The sequence below is a fragment of the Myiozetetes cayanensis genome, unplaced genomic scaffold, assembly GCF_022539395.1.
Source record: "Myiozetetes cayanensis isolate MyiCay16 unplaced genomic scaffold, myiCay2020 scf2-11, whole genome shotgun sequence".
Taxonomy (NCBI): Eukaryota; Metazoa; Chordata; class Aves; order Passeriformes; family Tyrannidae; genus Myiozetetes; species Myiozetetes cayanensis.
Genome location: NW_026087411.1, coordinates 5,393,792 through 5,411,214, shown reverse-complemented (window position 1 = coordinate 5,411,214; position 17,423 = coordinate 5,393,792). Strand labels below are relative to the sequence as shown.

Here is a 17,423-nt window from a genome sequence, read left to right as displayed (position 1 = left end):
GCTTCCACATATTGTATACAAGAAAAACCTTTTCACATCCTCATTACGACAGAGCAGTGGGACAGGTAGGAGAGCTGAACGTGACATGTGCTTTAGCTCTTAATCATGTGTTGCTTCTGAAAAACATATGTCATGAATTTTATATGTTTATACAGCCTTCGTGAGGAATTGCATCATACTTGAAACTGCTTTGGCATGGGGAATACTTGTCAATATTACTGTTTCTAAAAAGAAATTTTGTCTTCTAACTTTCATGTTTTTCAGTCTCATGATTTTTTCTTGTCATTCAGATAGTGGGTCAGCAGAATGAATTTTAAGTATCTGAACATTATACAGCTAAAATTCCAGAAATGTCTTTAGGAATAGCAAAATGTTTAAATACTTGATATGCCAAATGGTATATCGTCTTTTCATCTCAATAATAAAAATATTATTGTCTGAGCTACATTTGCCTATCAGATCTTACCCCTAGTTAATGTCTATCATTCATGTACAGATTACATAGTATATATCTGTGAATGTTAATCTTCTAGAGCTTATTTAAATATTAATTGTATGCTAATTTAGAGGACTCATTTTTTCCTGTTATTATTGTTCTGATTAGGAAAGGAATTTGGTTAAGAAATACCAAGTCAATTAGCTGTTAGTGTATTCATTTTCTTCCCGGTTTGCTGTCTCTTCATTTGCTTTCCCTGTCCATTCTTCCTTTATCATTTTCTTTCCCCTCCCATCTATTTGCACCCACCCTCATTCTTTACCAACACGTACTTTGGAACAGTGAACCTCTTTCCAGAATGGGATCATTCTGCTTTCCTAATATTATATTTTGATACCAACACCTTTGGTTGACTGTCAGTTCTGTATAAAACTCTTCTTTTTTTATTTTTTAACTTATCCTCTTCTAAGTAATTTCAGGCTTACATCAACATAAATGAGACAAATACATTTTTACTTATTTCTTGTAAAAGATGGGAAAGAAAAGAGATGGGGGCTTTCATCTTAGTATATTAGGTCTAGCTCTATATTGGGTTGAATAGTGTAAAGGAGTAGTTTAATTAATTGAGTATTTTGGGGGTTTCTGTAGATGATTTCCATGAACAGAGTATAAGTGATGGTATAGGTTATAGCATAGCCAGACTGAAAGTTATAGATAACAATCATAGTCATTTCTCTGTCCTTAAATTCTCCTTTTGGTTTACAAAACAAAATGGTTTTTTTGCATAATAGTGGCTGATTATTGAAATCTCCAACAGTGCTTAGAATGTTTTGCCAAAACAATTGTGTTGTTCCACTTTCTGTCTTCCTGAAAATAAAAGACCTCCAACAAATGAAAATGAAGTAGAGAAAAAATGAATCATTTGGAAGAGTCTAGAAAAGAAAAGCTGTCTTCTATCAATTTTGATGTCAGATGGTTTGTTTTTCTGCTCCTCATCTGTCTTTGAGCGTTTTACAGCAATAATTGGACTGTCCCTTTTTGATGCAAATATTCTGAAGCCTCTGGAAGAGGTGTCGTACGTTTATTTTTTAATTCTATGTAGAATACTAATCAACTGTTTCAGCAGAAAGTGCTTACCATGTAATGGTGGCATCTGAGGCATAGCAGCACTGTCTTCACAGCCTCTTTTGTATGGATGATGGTGGGAAGAGTCCCATTTGCATTAACTTTCAAGAGTAATGGAAAGCAATATGTCAGAAAAACAGCATGAGGAGCATGTAGTGAATTACCCTGATTGTCATAATTTCGATATTTTGGGGTAAATTTGAGTATATGGTTTAATTATAGTATCTTTTTTTTTTTTTTTCTTTTTAGTTCTTTGGTTTTAGTAGCAATACATTGTCAAATAAACTCATGTATAGAAATTTAAGTATTTAACTCAAAAGCCATCATATTTTTCCATAAATGTTCTTTGTCTTTGAATCTGCCATATCTGTAGCTGAATCAGGAGTAATACTCTTCGTATTTTAATAACAGTGTGCCATCCAAAAAGTCAGGGGCTGCTGGACCTTGAGCAAGACAGAACAAATAGAAAGACATCTGAAGGGTGATACAATGATAACAAGACTATCCTTTAAAAGGGTAGTAGGATTTCCTTCAGATTTTGTGAAAAACAAGCATAGGACTGTTGCTAGTGTGCCTTCTGTAACCTAAACATCAATATTCCTAATCCCTCACTGCTTCCTCCAGCACTTCCATCATAAAACAAGCCCACAGGCAAAAATTGGGGGCTATAATTTTACATAGGCATCTGCTAAAAATAAGTGTGCTGTCACACTAACCAAATGACCAATTAGACCTCATGCATATGTCTCAATGAGAAATCTTGTCTATTGCATGACTGCATTTCTCAAAGTTGGCTTGCCTATAGGAGTTTGCCTAGAATGACCATAATGTTGGCCCAGCTTTCTACCTTTCTGTTCATTTTATGCATCAAAATGTCTCCTGTTACTTTTCTTTTTTTTGGTACAATCAGTGCTCTAGAAGTTTCGTATTTACTTCCTTATCCATTACCAAAAAAAAAATCCATTGACCTTTATTTTTGCAGTGCTAAGTACACATTCTAGTATTGCTTAGAGCTTCTGAAATAGATGATGTGCCAGTTCGTGTAAACATAACCTAGGCAGTACAGGGATTTTTGTCAAGGAGCTTGCACTCATATTTAAAAGAGCTTAGTTGAGTCCTAAAGGGCTGAGGTCTTCTCTTTAGCTCTCTTCCAATAGGATCTGAACCCGCACCATTTCTCTATGGTACTTCTGACCCCCAACTTTGATGACCTGTGTTGAGTTGCTGAAATAATCCTATAATCTTCAGTTAGCTGATGTCAAAGGAAAATAAATAGACCATAAAAGAAGGATGATGGGAAAAAGACAAGAAGTCTTTACAATAAGATGCCACTGTGCTCCTCAGCTTTCCCTGCTGAGGAGTAATAACCTAAGGAATTAATTTTATCAGTATTGTTGAGTTTACTCAACTCAGCTCTGACTGCTTCCCTTCTTCTTGGTCTCCTTCTCTAATTCTTTGGAATGCTTTTAAGTTTTACCACAAAATCATGAAATCTTCCTATGAAATTATGCCATTGGTTCAGTTTGGTTTTACAATATAAGGCAGTAAAAATTAATGAGGTCTAGCCAAAACATTTGATTTCCAACTTTTTTTTTTAGTTTTACATTTGCATTACAGTGTTGAATTAAACACATGCCAACACTGTTATACATTTTATTGTATCAGAGCCAAGCACTACCTATGAATCATATCTGTTACCTGCTAATGAAAAAGATTTATGTATTCTTTGCTAAATTGTTTTGATTTCATTTAATTGTGCTTGTGTTGCAATTTACATATGCATATAAATGGTTTTTCTGTTGCCATCATAGGCATACTTAGAACTGGATTCTGAACCGAGATCCACAGCAGTGTTTTCTGACGTGGCCTACAATGTCACCTACAATGCCCATAAGCAAAGTGATTTAGCAAGCTGTGTGGTGACATAGAGCAGCACATTTGATATCAAAATCAATACATTCTGGCTAGAACACATGAGCAGCTAGCACCCATCACCAGTTACTGAGGGGAACACTGCCCTCGTATTAAATTCTTTTGGTTGCTTTTGATCACAACCGTTAATGTGTTGTGTGGTTTTAGATATTTGGAGCTAGAGGTACAAATGCATTGATTATTGTGAAACAGTAACGTGTAACAACAATAACTTCATCTGTAATAAGGCATGCAACACAGTAATTATGGTGGGGTGGCTAAGAAAGCAATCTGGAATGAAGAGGTGGGGAAAAACCCTGGGAACCTGCTTGAACAAGAAATGCTTTGCAATTCTCTTCTGCTTTTGCATATTCCTTTGTCAGTTGGACTCTGTAAGGGAAAACAGTTTGCAGCAATATTTTTTACAGGCATATTTTCCTTCTCTTCCAATTTTAATCAGATAGAAGCAAAATCTGGCTTTGCTCCGCAGGTATCTTTTTAGGTAGAAGGGCTGATAAGCAGCTAAGCTGCATGAATGAGGAGGCAAGAGCTAAGGTTTCTGAGGATAAAGGAATTCACTTATGTACATGCTTAAGTTCTACTAAAATCCATAAGTCATGAGCCAGTACTTAAGTCCTCTGCTTAATAAAAACTAACTCAAATATATATTAGATCACATTGCTACTGGGGAAGCGAAGGGCTAAGTCTTCCCCTGAGTATCCTCAGCTCCTTCTTATGTCTTTCTTGCTCATTGGAGAACAACTTTTGGCACATAAAGTACATAATCCCTTCTATCAAAGTCTTCACATTCAGCTCCTCAGTAACACTGAAATTTAGTGGTCCTTCCTTCCTTCCCAACGTGTAGAATGACCACATGCCCAAACATTTCACTCAGACTACATTCAAGTACAAAGGCTCTGCCTATTCTTCCAATAGGTGTGAAGTCATGTTTTCATATTTTGTTTAGGAACACCTGGAGACTGTTTAAGCTGTAGAGATTACTCTTCTGATTTTATTTTTCCCATCACAGTACTTCAATCTGAAAAATTTATGATGTGTTTCATTATTGTGAATTTCCTTCCCTAATTTAATATCTGTTAGATGGAATGATTTAATGCCTGGTGTAAATAAAGCCTCCTACATTCACTTTCATTCCCGAGAAATGATGGGCAGTTCCCTTGAGCAGTACTTTTTGGAGTTGAATCACTTTGTATCTGTGTTCAAGCCAAGTTTGCAATCTTCCCTATTTGCTTTATATTCGTTTGTACTTATGATTGGACTGCTCCCATCCACCAAAATGTGAGCTTAACTATGCAATCACATGTGTACCAGCACCTAACTCTTGTTGTCATTTAACAGTCTTTGCATAGACTACACTGTGAGAAACAAATTGAAATAGTGGTTTCAGTCTGAGCACATAAAGATTTTCTCTTTTGCAGAATATTTTTGACCACAGATAGTGTAGAATCATAGAATCATTTAGGGTGGAAAGGACCACTAAGATTGAGTCCAGCTGTTAACTTGACAGCACCAAGTTCATGACTAAAGCGTGTCCTTAAGTGCCATGTCTACATGTCTTTAATACTTCCAGAGATGATGACTCCACCCCTACCCTGCTCTATTTAAAGTACCTGCTTGTATTTCATGGTAAACTTTAGGAACTAAATTTTTTAAATCCTCAGTTCTAATCCAAAACATTTTTAAAGGAAGATGGATTAAATACTGACCTTAAATGACCATACAGGGTGAAAGGGCTCTGATTTACTTTTTAAATTTAGACTCTAAAGTTCCTAGAAGAATGAACTTAAATCTATGGAGAAAAGGTATGTTACCAATCATGGTAAGTTAATACAGTAAAAATTTGTTAAAGTAAAATTTAAGTTTTTCCCAAATTTCTCAAACTTCTGAGAAGTGTAATGGAAAAAAATGTTCCACTGTAAATGAAAAGAAGGAGGGAATGCAGTGGAAAAATAGTAAAAGCCATGGAAATTGTACTATTTTTACATACTTTCTGTCATTCATCATGTCATACTGATAGCACAGAGATCTATGCAATGTTGAAAATCCATAACATTGGTTTAATGACTAGTTTCATAGATGTAAAGCAAAGCACGCCCATTACCACAATATTTTATACTTATATAAATGCCTTGTCATCAGACACTGGAGCAGTTTTCATTACTTTCTATTCTAGCTCTGTAACAGGTGTGATCCATGCCACTACCAGGAAATTAATATATAGAAATAAAGTGAATTTACACCCTGAGTTTAAAAATCCTAACCTTACTTGTTGCACTCAGGCTAAGAGTTTGCAAGCACATCTGTGCACAGGGTAGTGGAGGGATATGTCAGCAGAATGACAAGCATGTGGCCTCATTCCATAATGCAGTCAGTCAAGATCCTTAACCATCAAAACACATTTTTTGCTGTTTGGCCTCCCCTCATTACCTGGATGGGTGGTGTGTTTCCCTACTCTGTCAGGTAACCCTGGAGGCTACAAACAGAGTTCTGATTCACAGTGGGTTTTATCCCAGGTTAACTCCAGCTTGTTTTCCTTGCTCTCTGCAAGAAAAGGAGGCCTGGGAACAACCTACCATTACAGTAACACCTTCTGAGGGAAGGATGAAGCTCCCAAGCAAAGATGTTGCGGAAGAAACATACTGGAGAGTTTATTTGTATGATTGCACCATCTCTCCTGTTGGCGCATAACACTTAAAGATTTGGGGTGTTTATCAGGCTAATATTCATTCAGTTATTTAGAACTGAGCTTTCTAGAGTACGTAATTTTGCTTGATCATTGCTTACATCACAGTTTGGCAACTTTTGGGTTTCAACTCTCACTTTTTCAACTGGGTTTTTCGGACATTTGTACCTAACAGTAGTCAAACTTTGCTGGACTTCGCGTTACCATGTTGGAAATAAATTGTGATTTTATCTGCTCTAACTTCAACATAAGAACAAATTGAAGTTTTGAAAGATTGTAATAAAAGCTGCATGAGTGTAACCGTGTCTAACATTTTTACTAGGACAAAACCTTAAAGGACATCTGTCATGACAGGAAATATTGGAACACTGACTATATATATTTATCAAGTGAATACATGATTAGATTTTGTCAGGATGGAGACTGATCATTTTGTTTTTAAAAATTCATTTCACATCACAGGTATTTTTTGTTTCTATTTCACACATCACTAGAGTTTATTTCCAAAAAATGTTGGTTAAATATATTAGTCAGAACAAGAAGATAATTTATTTAAATACAGTTGTTCTGTTCTTTGCTAGGGAGAGCACAGAGCTGTAGTAATATAGCAAAATATGCATAATTGAGAGTTTCCGTAACTTAATTATCAGGAACAAGGCATTGCACAAGGGGCAAGCTCAATTAGATAACTACATTCCTGTCCCCCATGCTTTTTACTTATTATATAATCCAGTGGACCTCACTGCAAGAGAGTTCTAAAAATTATATTGCAAACGTGTTTGTCTCGTATCTCCAGCATAGAACAAAAAGGGAATTTTTTCCTGCCAAATTCTCCTATAAGAGCAAATATTTCTCCGGTAGTTAATTTTTTTTAAAAGCACAGAGATTTCTTCAAAAATCTGCTATTAGGTAGAAGAAAGAGCTGGAGTTCGAGACTCCTGGCCTTTGGTGAGCCCTCTGGACTTGTCTGCAACAGTCTTTCCACTGAGGATTTCTTTTTTGGGTTTTATTCTCTGATTTCCTTTGCTGTAGTAGTTGCATTCAGAAAATAACTAATGGTTTTCTTATGCAAAAATAAATGTTTCTCATAACTCCTCCCACTGAGAATTCTCTCTCTCATACAAGATAAGGCATCAGAAGGACCTGATAAATACTGTGACTTAATCTTCAAGATTATATGTATCATTTAATTTAAATTAATTACGCAGAATTATTCAATTAGCTCTGAAATAACCCTCTGACTATTCTGTCCAACCACTTAAATTCTTTCTTTCTAAGAGAGACATCTATAACCTTATGTTGAGGAGTGAATGGGGTTGATTGGGAGCTCACAGCTATCTCTGTGGTAGGGCATCATTATTTAAGTTAAACAGTATATGAATGATCAGTATATGAACAAGGATAGCAAAAAGGTGCTGGTTTTAATCTGTGATAATAATATAAAATTACATTAAGCCCTACTTTATATATTTTTTTCATGCAGGCTGTGCAGTTATTTTATATGGAAAAGATCAGATCCATGGGTGATAGAGTGATCAGTGTCATTCCTTCCCTCACTCAGGACAGAATTTTGATCTCCATTTTTAAGAAACTAATTCAGTATGTTATGTAACATTTGGGGACTTAGCATGCTGCTTCTTCAAGTGTTCAGCAGTTGTATCTCTCATACCCATGTAATTCAGTGTCGTGTTACATCTCCCTCTTTCACTGAAAAAGCTCTCAAAGTCATTATAAGACATCTTCGCGTCAATGATAATTCATTTTTGTAATTTTGAAAATTAGGTTACTACATAATGGACGGGGGCCAATATGTACCTTGGAACGTTTCACTTTATTAATGATTTTTGGTGTCTCGTTTTCTCGCTCTTTGGATTTAGCTCCTCTTTCACTCAGGTGTCTTGGTGTCCCTAAGCCTTTCTGGGCCACAGCTGGAGAAAGTGGTGATTGACAGGACCCTGGTGGGGAAGCTCATCTCCGACACCATCAGTGATGGTAATTACACCCATGTGCAAATCAATTGCCTGCATTAACAATAGAGTAGAGAAATAGTATGTCAACAGGTAGACTAATTATTGCCACTGGGGACTTGCAAACACAACAAGTAATTGCATGTAATGCCATAGTTACAACCCTCAGGACTAAGAACACTTTAAGGAATAATATTTAACATCAAAGTTTTCAGGCTTGTCAAATGCTGCATGGGTTTCTAAAATTCAGTTTCTTACACACTGTAATCACTGTGAACATGCCATTTGAACTTGTCATGTTTATTTTGTTAAGTAGGAAGAAGGGACAGAATCAAACATTTAATTGCATGAGATAGTTATTATTAAAGTTATTATTAAAAAAGGCTGGATAAGATTAGCTATGTGGAGGTATTCTGATTTAGTTTCAAAAAATCCAGATCTCACTATTGTTATTAACTAGTGACTGCTAAAATTAAAGTTTTCATTTAATGCAGAAAAAAACTTACAAAAACATGCCTGTTTTCCATACCTTTATAATATGACTATCATATCACTGAGAAATAATCAGGTATCTTGGCTTCTGCACACGCAAGAATATGAAATTTTGATGTGAGCCCTATTACATGTGAATTATCTTTCAAATTCTTTAAAAGTAGACCCACATTATATCCTTCTAGTAAGATTACATGCTTAATTCAGGTTTGATCTTTAATGATTTATTTTCCTCCATACCCAGGCATCTGTTGAATGTTGGCCTGGTTCTTTAAGAAACCTACAGTACTGTGTCCCTCTGATCTTTTCTTATTGATGTATTGTATTTAAGTCATGAAAAAACTTACAACTAAAAAATAATAAAGCAACAAATATGCTTTCCTACATTTAGACCACTGTATTTATTATATAAACAGCATTATTTAATAGTTGGTCCTTATTTTCACTTATTCAAGATTTTCTTAAACCTTCATGTTCACTAATACCCAGGTCCAAAGGTGAAATAAAACTGCCTCTGTTCCATTAAAGCAAACCACACAATAACTCATTGCAATACAGTTTTTGTTTTCATGAAGAACAAAAAATACTCTTGTTACCCACACAAATATTGTTCAAAATACACATTTTTATACTGAACTATTCCTATGTGAGAACCACAACATAATGTTGTTTCAGAGGAAATTAATTAAAAAAACCTTCACATCTTTCCAAATCTGACTTGGAATTGGGGTTGTGATTATCAAGTTGGCCAAGAGAAATTCTGTATTTAGTACAAGAACTCTGTATAAAAATAATATTTCTTTCTTTACCAATTGTGTATACTTGGAAATGGATAAGGATTACAATCTGCCAAAAGTACTCATGAAATGTTGTAATTCTAATTTGGAGTAGCATGTCGTCTTTACATTTGGAATAAAGGTCAGATTGTGTGCACAAAATACAGAATTATTACTGCTTTTATAGTGCTCCTGCATCTAATAAAGTCCTCCTAATTCTGTTTATTTATAGGCAAAATTTCATCAGCATCTGTGGTGTGCTGTGGCTCAGCTTTAATGTAAACTGTGTCTGTGAGGACATCAAAATATTTTGACTGTATGCATACATATTGAGGATACCACACTCAGTGGTTTTCAATTTTCATGTGTGTGCAGGATCTCAATTATGGCACTAAGTTATAGATCTCAGTTATAGTCAGATACTTTATCACCTTTTTTTTTTTTTCCCCACCAAAAAATCTAGTGTTAATGTTACATTTCAAAGGCAATTGTTTGGTTTTAAACTCTACCCTTTAGCATTTGCATACCAGATACTTTAGAGTATGGCTGTTGGAAAATGCAAGTGGTTATAAATCAGACTAAATCAAAGCAAAGCTGAGTAGCCAGTTTTCCATGCTTCTATGTAAGACCAAACTCTCAATCTACTTAAGGATATGTAAAATTTAGATTTAAGAATCTGGCATATTAGTAACAAATGCTTTTTTTAGTTTGTTTTGCAGGGATTGTTCCACAGGGTCCTGTTTGTTTGTTTTTAAATCCAGTTCCACTTTATTTAGTGCTTTCTTTTTAACAGAGGTCTCTGAGTTTGCAGTCTGAACACAGCTTACTAGCTTTACTTTAAACTTGTTTCTCATCAATTATTCTTTAGCGATCTGGTAGTAGTTACCCTGATGACTCACTTTGTAGTCAGACATCTCTTTAAATGTGGGTGCTGCTTGAATAACTGGGTAACACTTGGGAAAAATCCTAGCTACTATTTTCTAAGTAATTTTCATTGACAGATTAGTTAATCACTTTTGTATTGAACTATTTTGGTCTGACACCCCCTTACGATAACAGCAGGGATTCCACTGTGCTTTTCCAGACTCCAGGGGAGTCTATTCCATCTTGGTTATTTGTATTGTTTGGGTACCCCCACATGTGAAGCTTTCATCAAATTCATAAGCCCTCTAAAGCATAATCCTGTGTCTCACAGCCTCCTCAGTGTCTGCAGCAGCACCAGGAACCTTACAATGTCAAATACCAGATACACCTCAAGTACTAATTTGCATTTATTACCCTTAGCACAAACTTATTTGTGTTGTATTAGGTGCATTTCTGAAATACTGGTGGATGTAACCGTAAGAAAAAAAAATACTGAAGGCTGAACTGAGATGAAAATTAATGTGGAAGGGCATAAAACATATATTTGGATGTAGTGGCAATTTGATATGAGATAATTTATTCAGGTTTGTGTAATCAGAGTACTCCCTAGACTTTATTTCTCATTTCTGAGAATTTCCTGGCAGGATGACACATTGATGTCTTTTAGGACATTACAGGGCTTTCAGTGCAATATTTAAGACACTGTCTTGAAAAAAAATTGCGTTTTGCAGTTTCCCAGCGGAGTGTTCAGTACTTTTTTTTTTATTAGAAACAGGTATTACAGCACTGACAGTTTTTATCTGGGTTTTTTTTTCAGCTGTTCTTACAGACAATTTCATCATTTTGTCATTTGAGGACCATAACCAACTCTGCTTTATTCAGTTTACAAAGAAGATGGATTCTCCCGATGTAAACAAAAGACTGGAAAAACTCTCTTGTTTGGACCTTAAGGTATAGCTGTCAATGGTGACTGCAAATATTGCAGGGATTGTACATTATGAATCACTGATACTGTATAGCAGCATAAATTGCAAACCTTTATATAACTAACCAAAGCAGCTCAAATTCCGAAAATGACAGTTACTGAAAAGTAAAAATTAAAATAAAATTATGTGACATTCTGAGTTAATGTGTTAAAATACTGAACCAGGAGGGATCCACATTTCTACTGTATTTACGTTTGGGCTCAGACACACATTTGAGTGACCTCTGCTTGGCAGATTGACCTTGTGTCCATTGAGTAGCAATAACTGACCCTTTGCACATTCTTGGCATCTAACAAGCATGAAGCAAAATCTGTAATGGTAAACCTCAGTGTAAAAGATTTAAGTTAATGTGTTTTACCTCTTGTTTGTTGTGGGCTGGAAACACACACACACAGTCAATTACTGTGGCTCAGCTGATACACACGAACTCATGAAGCTCTGATAACTTCAGCTGTCTGTCTGAGCTCCAAGACTGCTGTAATTCCTTACAGAAATCTTCATTTTCCCTCTAGTTACAGTAATGGAATTGTTGGGAGATCACTTTTACAATTAAGCCACTGAGTTAGGACTCAAGATAAAGAAGCTGAGTTTTTTGCCACTGGCCAACTATATATGTGACCTTAGGCAATTGATTTGGTGCCAATGTATGTCAATTCACTAGTTACACAGTGAAGATTAAAACACTCCTTTTTTCCAGCCCTCTATGTGTAGGTTTGTCTATACCACAGTCAAAGCAGCAACTGAAATTAGCCTAGAGAGAGCTGAGCTGGCTTTAAACTATCCAGCCTGTATGTCAGTGGAAACCAGCTCATCTCAGGCTGCATTACACTGTATCTTGGATGGATTGGGCTGTGCAGTCATAACTTATTTCAACCATAAGCTCTTTGGCATCAGGGCAGTCGCTGACCTTAGGTGGAAGTGCTTGGTGCTACAGCAGTAGGAAAAAATAATCAGCCAAGGCAATTAACTTTGAACAGGTGAAGTAGGAAAGGGACTGCATCCAATTCACTGCAAGAATGAAGAAGGGTCAAGCCTTTGCCCAAGAAAGGTAGAAAGATGCTGTGAGCAAAGGAGAGAGTTTGTATTTATTTCAGACTGGGTAAATGTTAAGGAAAACAATCTTGTGCTAGCAAATATTTTCCCCTTGACAACCCCTTAGTAATTTGCTAGCTGATATAAGGGAGCTTGCATCTGCAAGGCAAGTTTTTTATGGATATGTTTAATTTAAGTTTTGCCATAATGTGTTTTAACTTGCTTGCTAGAAATACTTTCTGCTAGGATTAATATCTAATACATTTTCCAGGCTGTTTCAGTTCAGGGCCTCTTTTCAGCAATGGCTTGTGTTTGCAAGATTGATCCAGCCTCCATAACGTGGATTTGAGACAGTTCACTGTTCACTGGGAACTGAGCTGATACATACTTTACTTTAAAATGATGTGCCTTGTGCCTGGTTAAGGCTCTGCTTTGGAAGTGAGTGTGGTGTGTGGTGTGGCTTTTTTTTTTTAATAGTGCTAAAGTTTAACGAGGAAGCCATGGTGAACTGACAACTGCCTTTGTCACTGGAGTGTGAGAGCCACAGCTCCTGACTTAATGTTTGGAAAAACCAGAAATATCTGCTGCACTCCTTAATAGGGTTGTTAAGTTTTCAGTTCTTTTGCTGACACAGCTGAGCTTCTCAAAACACCTCCGTGTTCAATGTTAACTTTGCTTTCTCTTGAAATCAGTGGGGATCACTATGGAATACTTCACTGCCAGCCAAAAAAAAAAAGACATTTGCATTTTTTAATTGAATGTTCTTTTGTGTGGGGCTTGCTAGTTAGGCAGCTAAATATAATTTTTATTATCTTCAGAATTGCACCAGTGTGAGACTGCAGGAAGTATTATTCACTGCTGCAATAATATTATGTCAGCTCTCTACGTTGATTTAGAGTTCTTCATGGCTGATTTTGGTTAAACTTCCAAAAGCTAAAGATCACACAGTCAGCACTAGTGCCCTTCTCAGTAGAAACAAAATGGTCCTCAGTTGGAACTGTGCAAACTTGTAATAATATGTAACAATAACAAATGGGAGGGTGGGTAGGGAAAAAAACCCATTCCTTAGAGTTGATTTTTTTTTCCAAGAGAAACTGAATCAAAAAGATAACTTGCACTGGTATAGAACTACCACAGGATTAAAATCTGGAGCCAAGATTCAGGAAATTTGATGGTAGCCTTCGCTTCTGCCTCTGACTTTTGGTGTAACCTTGAGAAATGTACCTAGTATTTTGGTTTAAATTCCCATTTCTAAAATGATATAATTAAATTTCTGTCATATTATCATTGTAATCATAAGCAACTTCACATTGTTTGGTGTCCAGGCTCGTGGTGGGCAAAATTGGAAGCAGTGCTGGACTGCCAGAGTGCTGTCAATAAGAACAAGTCAACCATGCTTTCCTCCTCACAGCTTGATATTTATCCAGAAGCTGGGTTTTTTTACACAATACATACCTGAATGAAAGAATTAATCTCTCTATCCTCTTCCTTTCTAAATGATGCCATCTTGAATTTTATTTATGCTTTGAAACAATAAAGGAAAATTTATTAGATGAATCACTACAGTCTTGAAGACCAGCAAAATAGAATATAAGCTATTATCATTTGCCTTTTCTCAGTGGCATGAGTCCATGTTTGAGAGTGACATGTCTATTGGAAGACATAAAGCTTTACAAAAGATTTGTGGCTGTTATTACATGTGGAATTGTTATGAACAGTTAATGCTACTATACGGGACTAATTAATTAGCACCTGTGGAAATATTTGTGCTTTTCCAACCTAATCAATGTGTTGTTACACAATTAACTATTTGTATACAGTTCTAATTCAAGTAGCAGCTACCTGTTAGCTTTTGTGTATGTTTTATCTTTCTTTACACGTCTGAGTATTTTTGACAAGTAAAAAACAGGATATTCTGAAAATATTGACCTTTTGCAAGTTTTTCCTGTCTGTGGTTTTTTAATCCATTTCAATTTACTCAAGGAGACAGAACAAGGAGTTAAATGTTTACCATGAGAGAACAACATTGGTAATTACTTTGATTTCAGTTCCTTTTGATGTGTATTCAGGGGATGAAGAGGTCAATAATATTATGACCATGCAAATAGAAAAGGGTTCTTTTTGACCATATAAAAAACAGCAAAGGATTATTAAAGCATTAACCTTGATTTTAATGGCCTTGGTTGAGAGCTGAGATCACAATTTGGATGAGCCTGATTATTTACTAAATACAATACATAAATGCAACGGGTTCTTAACACCCATTGCACTCTGGCATTATCGCATTACTGCCAGCCTTTGTTGCCTTGCAGACAGGAATATGAAAGCAATCTGTCATGTAGTGAGACTGGCTCCAGAAGCATTTCTCTGATAAGAAGACCCCCTGCCCTTTGCTAGTGTCTGGTCCAGTAGGCTTAGCCATGCGCTTAATCCCCAGAAAGTGGTTCGATTATTGCTGACCAGCAATGGCAAGATAGTTTTTTTTTCCCCTAGCTATCAACCTTCCATTAATTCCTTAAGCAGAAATGCGGTGCAATCTATATTTCCTTGGCATGTGTCACCCAGATGGTGCACTGCTCATGTTTTCAAATAACCATGCTCCAAATAACAGAGTTTGAATAATAAATTCCACAAATCCTTCCTGAGGAAGAGGCACAATTCTCAAGAGCTGCATAAACTTTACGCATGATGCTGTAGCTCATCCACATTATGCAGAAAAGTATATATTCTTTTGCAAAGCAGATGTTTGTGTTTGGATTCCTTAATTTAGGGAGGAAAAAGCAAGATATATGTTTGCTCAAATGCTGTAGAATATATTTAATATTTGATTATGTCTTAAACACTAGCCTTAGCTCCATGGTCAGCTTTGCAGAACTTGTCATTTAATATGGCTAAGCTTAAATCCTGTGTGGAGGTCGATGCTGTCAAGCAACCATGACTGTACATTTTGGTATTGATTGGAGTCATTGCAGTAAATTCCTTCTTAACTCATATTCCTTTCCATCCCAATCCCCTCCCCACAGATAAAAGGGTGAGCATGTCTTTTTCTGTCTGAGGAGATATTTTTCACGTTTACAGACAGCCTATATGAAGATATATGTACGCAGTACTCTGTGTGGATATATACATTCTTTTTCACACACCCAAAGTAAATGCTCCCATTTGCTCCTACTGTGCTGTTTTATCACCTCAAACATTTCCTACATTTTTTTCTTCCATCAGATTTCTTATATCGATATACTTGGACCAGAAGGTAGAAGGATGAAACGTCACCTGGCAATAAACTGTATGCAAGATATGGTCATTTGCTGGTGGTCAGCAACTAGTGATGGAGCATGGCCTTGGTCTCCTATTTCCTGTGAGAGGGACAGAGCCAACCTATTGCTATTAGGCTGTGCACATGGCAAATTGGAGGTAAAGTGCTGAACTCTCTGTTGCATGATTTTTTTCAGATTTGCTAAAGAAGGAACTATTCAACTTAAATGCATATTCAGCTAGATATAAAGAACAGATACAATCAAAACATAAGAAAGGAAGATCAACCATGCTAATCTTAAAAACAAAGGTTTGTTATTTAATAAAAAAAGCATCTTCTTTAGTAAGTTTACTATTTTCACATTAAAACTGGAAACCTGAGAAATGTAGCAAGGAAGTTATGTCTTTATCACGGAGTAGCTTTGGTGTTGCTAAAACTGAAAATAAAAGTGTCAGAGTTCCACTAGAAAACTGCGTTAGGAACTGTAACTGTTGTATGCGTGTCCGATGCAATTATTTTACGTTGTCTGCAGTGTTAACTGATAGGCTTTTTACATCTGTTTCAAATGTTTTGTTATAAAATTCTGTCTATGCCCAGATGATGTTTAAATTGTTGATATGAGTATTGATCAAATCAGGGACTGATTTTTTCTAAAAGAAAAAGTTGAAACTCCCCATCTACAGGTGGGAATGTAAGATGCAAGTTAGGACAAAGCTACAAGCTGACCCTCTTCCTGACACCTGCTTAGCTTACCTTTTTAGGTAGATGTTTCCATTTCATCTATTTAATTTTTATTTCATCTATTCAAGAATCTTTGAATCCAGTTTGTTTTGTTAGGTAGAAAAATAAAAACAGGGCCATCTGGGCATACTCTGAGAGAACTGGAGCCTGAATTTAAAACATTAAAGTTTTTTTGGACTAACATCTTGTAGAGATGCTCCTGTATTTGGAATTTTATTTTCAGTTTGTCTTGTAAACTTCTAATATGGACTAAAAAGGCATTGACTCTAGGGGAAGAGCACAGACTTGAGGATCAGCTGTGGAATAGATGTTCTGGATTAGCTATTAGAGACTATTTCCCTATAGGGAAAAACCCTAAGTAACACTTTAAAATAAGCCACTCTTACAAACAGCATCCTGTTCTCTTTAATTAGGGAAGATGTAAATGTTTTAATGTCTTGGAACTATTACTTTGATAACTAATATTTGAGTGAGATTTTTTTTTCCCTTGGGGCTTTCTATATATATTGAAAACCAAAGAGAAAAGGTAGTTGAGACAGCTTTTCTTTCCTATTTCTGTCATTAGTCACTGTAGAATTGAAGTTTAAATTACCTCCAGCTCTGGCTTCTTTACTTCTTTTCAATTGACCTCTCTCCACTTGCGGTCATCTTTGACTCATCTCTCTCCTCTGCCTGATCTACACCTGCAGTTCTCCATTCCCCCTGCAGCTATGCCAGATCACATAGAAAAATTACTCTGGGAGCTAAAACACGTGGCTGTTCTTTGTGAGCTTTCCCAGCCTAGTCTCTGTGCCAGTTTGATATTATGAAACTTCATCCTACTAACATTTCAGACGTTATTCCTTGCCATGACTTCCGTATGTCCAGGTTCAGACAGCAACATTCCCATGCCTTTTTTTTTTTCTTTTTGCAGTCTTCCAGAAAGCTCCCTAATGCAAACATAGCAGTTTGCAATCTCTGTTTTCTGAGATGTTGTTTGGAGACTCTTTTCTTCTAAGAAATTCACAGAAACCACCCTGTCAATTCAAAGCTTTCTGTGTTTCAATTTTTATGTTATAGGAAGATTTCCAAAATCACAGCTTTCCGCAGCATCTCTTTGTACGCCTAGTTTTTCCTGTTCTGGTTTAGACTCT

The 17,423-nt window shown here is 36.1% G+C and overlaps 1 protein-coding gene across 5 annotated transcripts in view; it reads left to right on the top strand.

The window, feature by feature from the left end:
* The window catches only part of WDPCP (WD repeat containing planar cell polarity effector), a 146,004-nt gene that overhangs the window by 48,710 nt on the left and 79,871 nt on the right, over positions 1-17,423 (top strand). For all 5 annotated transcript variants that reach the window (XM_050316654.1, XM_050316656.1, XM_050316655.1 and 2 more), the window contains 3 exons: positions 8,054-8,168; positions 11,093-11,226; positions 15,516-15,707. In XM_050316654.1, coding sequence (XP_050172611.1) covers positions 8,054-8,168; positions 11,093-11,226; positions 15,516-15,707 — 441 coding nt within the window. The remainder of the gene's footprint in view (positions 1-8,053; positions 8,169-11,092; positions 11,227-15,515; positions 15,708-17,423) is intronic.